This window comes from Rana temporaria, chromosome 1 (assembly GCF_905171775.1).
Source record: "Rana temporaria chromosome 1, aRanTem1.1, whole genome shotgun sequence".
Classification (NCBI taxonomy): domain Eukaryota; kingdom Metazoa; phylum Chordata; class Amphibia; order Anura; family Ranidae; genus Rana; species Rana temporaria.
The window spans coordinates 409,872,033-409,885,168 of NC_053489.1; the positions used below are offsets into that span (position 1 = coordinate 409,872,033).

A 13,136-nucleotide genomic window follows, 5' to 3' on the forward strand; every position below is an offset into this window, starting at 1 on the left:
GCCAATGGCCGCGCTGCTTTCAATCTATCCAACGAAGAGCCGAGAAGCCTGGGCAAAGATCGATTGCATTCACGACATGGAACTTTCCAGGGCTCAGGTAAGTAAAACGTTCGTAACTCAAATGTTCGTAACTCGGGGACTGCCTTTATTAAGCAATGCTCAGTAACAGCACCGGTCTAACACAAGGATAGGTATGATACGGAGTGTGGCTGCTACCTTGTCAGGTTCCAGCATGAAGCACTGGAGATACAGAAGCATTTTGCCTGAGCAAAAATGAATACTGAGAAGTATAATAGTACAGACATGGTCCATCAGGTAGGCATAATGGGCTTTATTAAGTAGAGTGTTCATAAATCTCAAAGTTGATCTGTTCTCTTGTCCACAACCCCTTTAAGTTTAATGTTTAAGTTCCATGCCAGTTTGTGTCAGAATTGAGATGGGGCTAATGACCTTTTACTTGCCCCCATGTGACAGTGCTAATGGCCTGTTGATTGGCCAGTTGGATTCTGATCAGTGCATTGTGGAAATAAGTGCACACACTCCCCAATGCACAGAATCCCCAGGGCTTCAGTATGCATACGGTGGGGTCTGGTACCAGCAGAAAGTTTATCAATGGAACCTATTCGTTTGTTTTGAATGGGCAGTAACAGGTGTGCAGAACCAGTTACAATACATTTTTATCAACAACCAAGCTTTATTGAGTTTTGTACAAAATACAAGATATAAATATAAGTAGCACAATATACATTGACATAAAACCTAATAGCAAAGAACAAAATGAGGACATTGATTTTCATGTGTAGCAACACCGATTCACAATGTGACACAGCAAAAAAAATAAAGGAAAAAAAAAATATTTTATTGACATACCTGTACAGTTAGGCCTCTTGGACCAGTTAGGCCTCATGTACACTGCTGCTGGTAAACGGAACGTTTAGGAGCAGACAAGCATTTTTTTCAGCTGCCCCTGAACTCTCCTCTATGTTATCTTATCAGTACATGTACACAGGGTTGTTTAAAGTCGTTTCTAGGCAGTTGAGTAGAAGCTTTTTTTGGAACGCAAAAAAATGGGTTCAGACGGATGTTCAGAGGCATTTGAAACGCCAAATGTCTGTAACAGCTTGTAAACGCTGCTAAACGCGGTAACTCGCATTTAGCAGTGTTTCGTTTACAGAAGTTTTTCATTTTTACAAACGCTTCTAGATGTAAATGTGGCATGTAAACATGGCTAGACGGTAGTTTTTAGTACCGGTTAGCTGTTAAGTTAAATCGTTCAGGAGAGGTTGAACAGCATCCCGTGTACATGAAGCCTAAATTAAGTTGAATTCAGACCAGTAAATGACTGATTGGGCTTAATCGCTATACACTTATGAAGTTGTTGTTTTTTTCTTTTTAATTAATAAATATGAAAGTCATTTTATATAACAGTGTACTTGCTGTTTGCTTACTGTTCTGTTTTGCATACTAGGTGTTTCAGTATTTTATCAATCGAGTACGTCAGAGATTGCACATTGTTTTGTGCATGAGTCCTGTTGGAGAGGCCTTCAGAGCAAGATGTCGCATGTTCCCTTCGCTAGTTAACTGCTGCACAATAGACTGGTTTGTACAGGTTAGTAGATTAAACCCCATGAAGTACCTTATGATAGAAAAGTATGATTTGCCTTTTTCCTTCTCAAAAATGTTTTGTAATTTAATGTACCTTGTTCTTGTAGCAAGAAACAGCTTTTATTCACTGTGACATTATCAAAAGGTTTCACATTTTTTTGCGGTACCAGCTTCTGAGAGCTCAGTTCCTGTTGATGCAGATGTGCCTCTAGAACTACATCTCCCAAGAGCCTTTTTCGTATGCACAGTGTGTTGGAAGGGTCTTGGTAGTTAGATAGCAGCAATTGGAAAGAAATTAAAACAAACACGTGGAGAGGAACATGTGAAGTTCTGCAGTCTAGCATGCAGGGCTAACAATGCTGGTTGGGTTTTTACATCAGCTAAGCCAGTGTTCTCTCAGCAAACCAGAAAGTTAGGATCCCAGGGGGTCTAAGAAATTACATTCCATAAACAGGATAGTGCGCTAAACCTGTAGTTAAATAAAGTAACATAAACTAGAACCTAAATCATTTAAAAAAACTAGAACCTCTGCTAAGTGGAAGTGTGGGTTTGATAACAAAGTTGGCAGTGCCTCCACCCAGGACAGGGCATCTGTGAACAGAGGGGATTCCCTTCCTGGGAAATTGAAGAGTAATCTAATCAAAGTAATTGCAAGCAGAGGAAACTACTGCAACCAGCATATAATATTAACTATATATATAGTTATTAATTTAATTACCTTCAAATGAATTGCAGCAAAGTTCAGTTGCCGGGGCCCCTGAGGATGATTGCAATGTAACATTCGTCTTTGTGTCAGAGACCTAAAGATAAGATCTGTAGGTGGGGAGATCGATCCTCCAGTCATAGTCCAACCAGCCTGGAATGCATATTCTCACCAGCAGAAACTGTAGGGTGGCACTGGAATTCAAAGTCAGCCTATCTACTCTGCATTTTAATCCCTTGTAGTTTCTAATCTGTCATGCAACCAGACCTTTAAGTACCAGAAGTGGCCATCGGATGACCTCTAACTACCAGAAGTGGCCGTTGGATGCCTAACCTGGCTATAGCCTGTACTGGTTTTTGAGCCCTAGGCTAAAACTAGCTATAGAATCCCAAACCAGAAGGGACAAGATTAAAGTGGTTGTAAAGGCAGAAGTTTTTTTATCCTAATGCATTCTATACATTAAGATAAAAAGCCTTCTGTGTGCCTCAGGCCCCTAATACTTACCTGAGCCCCATCTCTATCCAGTGATGTCCACAAGTGCCTCAGCCATCCAGCACTCTCTTTCCTGATTGGCTCCTGCTGCTCTCAATCAAAGTCAGTTAGCCATTCAGGAGAGAGAGGGGGTTTGGCCAAAAAGGGCCTTCATGTCTGAATGGACACATGGAGCTGTAGCTCAGCTCGGGTGCCCCCATAGCAAGGGACTCAAGAAGAGGAGCATCTGGGCTGCCCTGTGCAAAACCACTGCACAGAGCAGGTAAGTATAACATGTTTTATTTTTATAGACATTTTTTTTTACTTTGCAATCACTTTAACTAAAATAACAGGAGCTGTAAATAAACTGAAATGAACAGGTTCACCTACTAACATACAGCAAGGTGACCACTACACATGCACACTGTATCTTAGATTGAGCTATCTGGTATAGTGCATCAGGGACGTGCGGTGAGGTCAGTGACTGGTGAGGCACTGGCTAGTATCAGAGCCAGATACACACAGGTTACATACGCCGTGATCGTTAGATCACTAGACCTCCTCTGTAACTCTAAACATGTAACCTGTAAAAAAAATTAAAGTGTCTCCTATGGAGATTTCTAAGTACTGAAGTTTGGCGCCATTCTTCAAGTGTGTGCAATTTTATCCACTTTTTTTAAACTTTTTGTTTACAAGTTAAAATCATCTTTCTTTGCTAGCAAATTGCTTAGACCCCCCAAACATTTATATATATATATATATATATATATATATATATATATATATATATATATATATATATATATATACTGTATATATATATACTGTATATATATATATACTGTATATATATATATATATATATATATATATATATATATATATATATACTGTATGTATATATATATATATATATATCAATCATATTTTTTTCTTACACCATAGAGAATTAAATGGCGGTCATTGCAATAATTTCTGTCATACCCAATATGTCACGCTTCAAAATTACGCCCACTTGTGGAATGGCGACAAACTTTTACCCTTAAAACATAGACGAAGTTTAAAAAAATTCTACAGGTAGCATGTTTTAAGTTACAGAGATAGGGCTAGCATTATTGCTCTTGCTTTAACGATTGCGGTGATACCACACATGTGTGGTTTGAACACCGTTTTCATATGCAGGCTCTACTCACGTATGCGTTCACTTCTGCACGTGAGCTCGTCGGGACTAATAATAATAATAATAAAAATGCCATAAATCCATCCCCTCTTTTATATATATATATATATATATATATATATATATATATATATATATATATATATATATATATAGTAGATGCTATAACTTTTGCGCAAACCAATCAATATACACTTTTTGCAATTTATATTACCAAAAATATGTAGAAAAATACATATCGGCCTAAACTGAGGAAAAAAATAGCTTTTTAAAAAAAAAAAATATTTGGGGATATTTATTATAGAAAAAAGTTTTTTTCAAAATTGTTGCTCTTTTTTTGTTTATAGCGAAAAAAATAAAAACCGCAAAGATGATCAAATACCATTAAAAGAAAGCTCTATTTGTGGGGAAAGAAGGAAGTACATTTTGTTTGGGTACAGCGTCGCACGACCGTGCAATTGTCAATTAAATCGATACAGTGCCTAATCGCAAAAAATGGCCTGGACATTGAGCAGCCAAATCTTCCGGGGCTGAAGTGGTTAATATGTTATAACATATAGCATATAAATATATGATTTAGCGTGAATATAACAGTACCTTTTCAGCAGGCAGCAGATTCTCATTCTCCCTCTTAATTGTGTGATAAAAACATGGGATTGTGGGTGAATCTTATACACATAAACACATATTTTTTCCTTGTAGTTAAGAAGACTTGGCTGGAAGGGAGCATTTGTCTTTTAAACATGTGCCCCTTCTATGACACTGCAATGAGAGACGTGCCTCCACTGCAGCATTTTTATTGGACAGCTGGGACCAATGGTACATTACCATTGGTCCAAGACTCCAAGCTGTTTATTGAGCTCAGTGCCTCTGACAAGAAGTGAGAGGCACTGTGAGCTAAACCTCTCAGTCTGCTTCCAACAGAGTGTGTCAGCTTGTATTTAAAGTGGCTGCTCTGTATTTAGTTTCTGAAAGGCTGCAGAAGGAGCCCCATATCTCTGGAACCATAGGTCATAGGAGCGCCAATTTTTTTTACCAGTGGCGGGGTAGCACTTAGGCTATATAAGCCCCAAAGTCTATTATGACCCCAGTTAAGACATTTGCCAACACACCATGGAACGACAAAATAGCGTCCAAGCGGATGATTTATTGCATGATCAGAACACTAGCGCTCTCTTTGTGTTGTGATCATGCAATAAATCACCTGCTTGGACGCTATTTTCGTCGTTCCATGGTGTGCTGGCAAATATCTTAACTGTAACTTGCAACAGTATCCAGCTGGTTGTTGCTACAGCACCCGAATCCAAGATCTTATCCAGGATAGTGTGCAATGGGAATATGAAGTATGTATTATGACCGCAGGTCGTCGAGCTACGACCCTCGATTTTCTATTTATATTTTTAATGTTCATGGCCCTGCCTCACCTGCCTCCCCTGACTGCACATCCCTGTAGTGCATGTGAGATAAGGGGGCAAATAAACTCTGTCAGCAGTCTTTTAATACATGTATAAACGCAGAATTTATGAGCACAATAATGAACTATTAAACATTTGAACACTTGTCTAATAATCCCTGGTTCTAGCCTGGATTAGTAGCAGCTCCTCCATAGTAGGACATGTGGTATTAGATTCTCTCTATTTACTTCCTCCCTCTGGGGTTTCTCTCCCAGATACACAGAAACAGGAAGTAATGTGAAGAAAGAACTCTGGGAAGATTAAGCAGCCCAGCCACTTAAAGATAGTAGAGGGCAGCATAACCCTACACTCAGGGATGCTGACAGGGGGGTACCACTGGGCCCGGGCATGCAGGGGGGCCTGGACAGCAGGGGGAAAGGGCCGATAAATATGTCATTTACCGGCCCATTCCTTTCCTGATTTGGACACAGTGAGCGAACGGTACCAATCACTCTTGTGACATTTCAAAACTGTAGCAGAGTAAACTGTGTTTATGAATGGACAGGAGCCTCTGCGTCCTATTCATTCATCTGCAGTGCAGTTGAGGCTACAGAGAAAGAAACTGAAGAATCAAATTTCTTTCTGTCTCAAAGGAGAGATGTCAGGGGTCTGTTTAGACCCCATGATATCTCACCCAAGCTCCCCAACAGCATTGTAAAAAAAAAAAAAAATTGTTAAAATAAATTAAAAAATAAAAGGGCTCATTCACATGGGTTCATGCAGTGAGAATTAGCGATTTGTTTGTGCGACCGGAGCCGCTTGTTATTCTATGAGGATGCAGTGGCTGTATGACACAGAATAGGTCCCAGGTTCAAGCCCAGGTCCTGACACTGAGTGAACCAAGTATGTGAAAACTTCTGTGCTCTTCAATTGAATTGGATGAGCCAAATATAAGACAACTCCAAAGCTCTTCAAACCACAAAGACTTTAATATCCCATCACCACATAGAATCACTTCTTACCAGATAGCAGTAGTTTCAAGCATCAGGCCCCGTACACACGACCAGTTTCCTCGGCAGAATTCAGCTTCCGACCGAGTTTCTCGCTGAATTCTGCCGAGGAAACTGGCCGTGTGTACACTTTCGGCCGAGGAAGCCGACGAGGAGCTCGGCGAGGAAATAGAGAACATGTTCTCTATTTCCTCGTTGTTCTATGGGAGCTCTCGTCCCGCCGAGCTCCTCGGCGGCTTCAGTGCTGAACTGGCCGAGGAACTCGATGTGTTTGGCACGTCGAGTTCCTCGGCCGTGTGTACGAGGCCTTAGATAATAATCTCACCATGCTACAACAGACTGGGCTGTAAAAATGAACCAAATTCCAGATAACTGCAGTATCAGACACTGGACAATGATCCCATCAGGGTCCAACAACTTAAGCTGTAAAAGTGAACCAGGTTTTTCAATGGATGCAGGAATCACAGTATCTTTGGAAAAGCTGATATCCAAGCTCACAGCTCAAGGGTAGATCCCAGAGCATAAGGGAAGAAGAGGATAGCCTCGTAGTGCAATATGTTTCAACAAAATGGTTTATTAAAACAGCACACTAAAAACTTACATCAAGGCAACCAAACATCAGCAAAAATAAATGCACATAAAAAACAGAGCAATGGTTTGCACCAGCCAGCTCAAACGGTTAGGCACCATGCACACGAGAAGCAATTACAAACACCTCTAAACTCACGTTTTCAAAGGCCAAAACGGGCGTTTAAAACGCCTGTTTTTGCCGCGAATTGCGCAGCGTTTTACCGCGTTTGCGGCTGTCAGTGCTTATCTGAAAGACATTGTAGACCCTCCCAAAGTTTAAAACGCAAAAAAAAAAAACGCTTCTGAACCCAAAATTTTGCGTCTGAAAAAACGGCCCTAAACCCAACTGCTTTAAAACGCCAAAAAACGTGATTGTGTGCAAGGACACATAGGATAACATTAAATGAGTTCAGGGGCAGTAGAAAAAAATGCCGAAATGCCTCTGAACTTGAGTTTAGCAGCGTCTTGTGTGCATGGGGCCTTAGACGACTCGCAATGAGCTCCACCCAAATAGTTTCTCCATAATATGCTTCAGTCTAGATGGGACATGTAAAAAAATCTAGCTAAGAATAAACATATGTTATGCCACCAAAGTGTACTCAATACTTGGTATTAGGTGTGCATAAAGGTAAAAAATGTATTAAAAAAAATTACCCCCCAAAAAAAACTGTGGGGAGGGAGGGGACATTATTCCCAGTGGTGGCACAGGCAGCAATAAATACCTGACTGTAGTTTCAATTCTTTCTTACCCAATTCCAAGTGAAAAAATACTGTTTTTTTTTAGCTTGAGTGGCACTTGAAGTTAACCAATTTGCTTGGCAAACACTTATATCCGGGTCGGACCCAATTTGCTCTAACCTGCCTTTTTGTGGATGCAAGGGAATTATGTTAGTATGTCGATTATCATAATTGTGGAAGATTAATACAAATATAGAAGTTGTTAGAATAATCTCATGATACAATAACTTTAATGCTAACATTTCTTTGATAATGCTAATCTTGCCGTAAACTCTTTTAATCTGTAAAACTGAGGCACTAATAACATTATCAGTAAAGCATTAGACTCCCTGAATAGCACTACATGGAAGTAACCTTTAAATCTGAAAAAATATCACGTATTTCAATATCTCAATTGTGATTCTGAGAAAGAATCTCTAGTCAAAGGAATGAAAGAATATGTTTGATTTAGGTTGCTTTTATATGGTTATTAGAAAATGCCCAGAGAACGATTTTTTTATGTAGATTAAAAAGAAAAAAAAAGGTTATTACAAAGGATTTTTATTGTTCTTTCTTCCTTGATTTGACTTGCAGTGGCCCAGAGAAGCCCTTCTCTCTGTATCACAAACCTTCTTCACCAACATCGACCTTGACAGTGAGGAGGTAAAGGACAGGCTCTCTGAAATGTGCGTGGAGATCCACATGAGTGTCACCGAAATGGCTGAACGCTACTATGCAGAGCTGAGAAGAAGATACTACACCACTCCCACCTCTTATTTAGAGTTAATTAACCTTTATTTGTCAATGTTGGGTGACAAAAGGAAGCAGCTGGTCTCGGTAAGGTCTAAGTAATAATGTTTTAATAATGTGTTTAAACTATAATTACATGTGATTAGAGCTAATCATTCGATGAAGAAATGAAAGAACATTTAGAGGTCTCCCTAGTGTGATGGCACGTGCCTAGAACCTCCCTCCCTGATGTGTTCTGAAAGTATAAAAGACACCAACTAATGCAGCTCTGTATGAATTGATTCATTATTACTTTCATTGTGTATTTCTTGGAATACAAGCAGTTGAAGTACCTTTCAGCCAGTCAGAGATAATTAAAATCAAACTAAAATTCTTAGTAAAAGTCTTTGAATTTTCATACAACATTTCGTACAAAATTTGTACGAAAATTCGCAGAACTTTTGAATGTGTTTAAAAGATTTCTTTGGCTTTTAACATTTAATTTTAGAAAGAATGGACTTTACTGAATGAAAATAATATACATTGGTAGAAATCCATTCATTTCAGAAAAAAATTCCATCCTGTTCCTTCCAATTTTCTTGTCTGCAGTTGAAAATGAACATTGATTTGACCCACCAATGATCATAAAAATAACCAGACTTAAAGCATTGTGGGCCAGATTCACAGAAGAGATACAACGGCGTATCTCCTGATACGCCGTCGTATCTCTGTGATCCGGCCGTCCTAACTATGCGACTGATTCATAGAATCAGTTACGCATAGATAGCCAAAAGATCCGACAGGTGTAATTGAATTACATGTCGGATCTTAAGGATGCAATTCTAGGCCGGCCGCTAGGTGACGAGGCCATTGCGGTCGGCGTAGAATATGCAAATGACTAGTTACGGCGATTCCCGAATGTCCGCGCTGCACGTCGATCTAACTTTACGTTGTTTCCGTCGAGATACGCCGCGTAAAATTAGGGCTGAGCTCTAGGTGTTCTAAGCCATGTTAAGTATGGCCGTCGTTCCTGCATCAAAATGTAAAAAATCACGTCGTTTACGTAAGTCGTCCGTGAATGGCGCTGGACGCCATTTACGTTAACGTCTAAACAAATGACATCCGTGCGACGTCATTTAGCGCAATGCACGTCGGGTAACGACGGAGCATGCGCAGTACGTTCGGCGTGGGAACGCGCCTAATTTAAATGGTGCCCGCCCAATTCAAATGGGGCGGGCACCATTTAAATTAGGCGCCGAGCGCATTTACGTTACACCGTTGCAAGTTTACAGGTAAGAGCTTTGTGAATCAGGCACTTATGCTGTAAACCTGCGGCGGTGTAACGTAAATCAGATACGTTACGCTGCCGTGGAGCAACGTAAATGTATCTGAATCTGGCCCTCTATTCCTAATAATTTCTGTTTAAAATTCTACCCATCTTTGACCAGCCAATATTTTACTTTTACTTGACCGCCTCTTTTAACCACTTAGCGCCAGCCTGCCCACAATACCCACAATGTAAGCCTATTATTTTCATTTGTGTATAGAGCATTGCATGACCACGCAGTCACCAGTTAAAGTTGCTCAGTGCTGAATAGCAAAAAATGGCCTGGTCAGAAAGGGGGGTAAAATCTTCCTGGAGTGGCTATTTCAAATTTCGATCCATTTGTGTGTAAACTGGCTGTGAAGTGTATTCTGATGGCGGAGAAACCTCCCCGCTTTTAGAATACAATCCCTCCTTAGGAGAGATTCCCAAATCCACCTTGAATGTGTGGATCAATTAATTTTCTTTCATTCAACCTGCTGGTTGAGCGAAAAAGAAAATTAATCATGTACAGGTGAAACTCGAAAAATTTGAATATCGTGCAAAAGTTCATTTTTTTCACTAACTTAAAAGGTGAGACTAATATATGAGATAGACTCATTACATGCAAAGAAAGATAGTTCAAGCTGTGATTTGTCATAATTGTGATGATTATGGCTTACAGCTCATGAAAACCCCAAATCCACAATCTCCGAAAATCAGAATATTACATGCAATTAATAAAATAAGGATTGTACATAGAACAATATCGGACCTCTGAAAAGTATAAGCATGCATATGTACGCAGTACTTGGTTTGGGTCCCTTTTGCAGAAATTACTGCCTCAATGCGGCGTGGCATGGAAGCCATCAGCCTGTGGCACTGCTGAGGTGTTATGGAAAACCAGGATACTTCAATAGCGGCCTTCAGCTCTTCTGCATTGTTTTGTCTCATGTCTCTCATCTTTCTCTTTGCAATGCCCCATAGATTCTCTCTGGGGTTCAGGTCAGGCAAGTTTGCTGGCCAAACAAGCACAGTAATCCCATGGTCATTGAACCAGGTTTTGGTGCTTTTGGGATTGTGGGCAGGTGCCAAGTCCTACTTAAAAATGAAGTCAGCATCTCCCTTGAGCTTGTCTGTGGAAGGAAGCATGAAGTGCTCCAAAGTCTCCTGGTAGACGGCTGCGTTGACCCTGGACTTAATGAAGCACAGTGGACCAACACCAACAGATGACATGGCTCCCCAAATCAACACAGATTGTGGAAACTTCACACTGGACTTGAAGCATCTTGCAGTGTGTGCCTCTCCATTATTTCTCCATACTCTGGGTCCTTGGTTTCCAAACGAGATGCAAATTTTGCTCAAATTTTTTGAGTTTCACCTGTATGACCTACCTTAGACTAGGAAAGGGAAAATAAGCATGTGGAGCCAAGTAGTTGTGCTGCAGTGCTTATGTGCTAACAATGGGTTTGCTGCAAGAAGTGGAGTGCAGAATCACAGAGTAATGAGCTCTTGAGTCTACTTCTTCTGTCACTCATTCCAGTTATAGACCGAGGGAAGGACGTGACCTGTAAATGGCACCTAACTGCGGCAGAGAGAAAAAAGTCCCGCCCTGCCAAAATAGACTCTGTGGTGTGGTAGAGTAGTGCATTAGTGTCTTTTTTTTAACCCCTTCCCGCCGAGTGTACGCACATATGCTGCCTCGGCTTTCGGGGGTTATACCGGGATGACGCCCACAGCTGCAGGCATCATCCCAGTATAATTTTGTAGAGCCAGCGATTGGCTTTCCAGGGATAACAACCGAGGCTAAAAGCCACTCGGTTGTTATCCTGGAGGAGCGGGAGGGGACATCCCCCCCCCCGCCGCCTCCGCCGCTCTTACCGGGCCTCCCGTCCATACATCTTTGCACACTGCTACTGATTAGTATTCCAGCGTTTCTCCCTCAGTTTCTCCTCCTCACTCAGCTAACATGACCCCAGTGCTGACAGAGCAGGGCAGAAGAAGGAAAACAAGAATGCAGGTGCCCAATGTCCTCTTTATCAACCAATGACATCATGAATTGTTAGAATGCTGGTGGCTGCCCCGCACAACGCCCAAGGTTGTAACGCTGCACAATGTAAAAAAAAAAATTTGTAACAAAGAGGAAGGGTTAATTCTTACCCTGGTTTGTACACAGTTTAGGGGCAATTTTTAGGCATTTTGCTTTTGCCAAGGCACCCCTGAAGAACCGAAAATGGCACCTTGTTTTCAAAAAATGTATTTAACTGAACTCAGTTAACAAATTGTAGGTAACCGCAGCAAATGTTTTTTTGTGGGATAACGCTTTTACATAAATTAATACCGTAAGCACCCCTATCAATGTTAAAGGGTTTGCCAAAACCCTCTAACTGTCACTTTTTGGTGGACACCTTAGTCTGTTATAATGGTTGTAAACCTCAGACATAAAATATGAACAAAGCATATCCCTCTATAGTGCGTACTTGTCTCAATTAAAAGTATTAAGTGTCATTTCTGTCTGCTGCTTCATTCCTCTGCTATCAGCATAAATCACTTCTGACAAGTTTTCCTGACACCAAGAGAAAAATGGTGACAGGGCAGGGACCTCCAACTGATTGACAGCCTCAGCTGTGTTCATGTGAGCTGTGTGAAGGGGGGCGTGTCTCTTCCCTCCAATCAGCTCTCAGACCTTTCCTCACTGAGCTCTGTAGAATGTAAATTCAGCTCTCCGCCCCCTTTTTTCAGTGCCAGTCCAGCTGTCAGAATACAATGTCCCAGTGGGGGAATGCCTCCTTCCATCTTGTTTGTGTGGATGGAAATCTTTTTGTTTTTTCATTCCGCCCGCTGGCTGAATGGAAAAACAAATCATCTCTGACCATCCTTATGTTTTGCTGCATAAGCATATATTCATCAAAGTTTTTTCTCTGCCTTAAAATTGGAGATTTATTATAGGTGATTATTTGATAGTAGGGTGATTAAATATTACGCACGTAGCCAAGTTATAACACATAGGTGTACACACAGCATTTTTGTAACAATTTGATATCTTCCCATCAGCTTTTAATTGAAAAATTCTCACTTGCAATTCAATGGTCCACAGCAATCTGTTACTCCCAGTTTTAAAATGTTCTAGTTTTAAGCTGAACTTCCCCTTTAATCATCAACGTAACACATTGTGGGTTAGCATAATATTTTTGAATACAAAATCATAATACACATTTTTAGGGGTTTTAATTATGCATTTCACTAATTTATCTGTCTGGCATCTTTTATTTATAGGTAGTATATAAAATGTTTTTTTTTTCCAGTTGACTAACCACTTATACCCAAGAGTAATTCTGGGCCATCTGTTTCTTCTCCCTGAGCTGCGTATGTGTAACTGAAACACAGTATAAAATCTCAATAAGTAGGACAAGAATGTAGACATTTGTGTGAATGAATACCATTTTATTTGACT

At 40.5% G+C, this 13,136-nt stretch overlaps 1 protein-coding gene across 1 annotated transcript in view; it reads left to right on the forward strand.

The window, feature by feature from the left end:
• Window positions 1–13,136, forward strand: part of DNAH6 (dynein axonemal heavy chain 6) — a 386,479-nt gene that overhangs the window by 254,048 nt on the left and 119,295 nt on the right. The window contains exons 48-49 of the mRNA XM_040324272.1: window positions 1,469–1,609; window positions 8,245–8,487. Coding sequence (XP_040180206.1) covers window positions 1,469–1,609; window positions 8,245–8,487 — 384 coding nt within the window. The remainder of the gene's footprint in view (window positions 1–1,468; window positions 1,610–8,244; window positions 8,488–13,136) is intronic.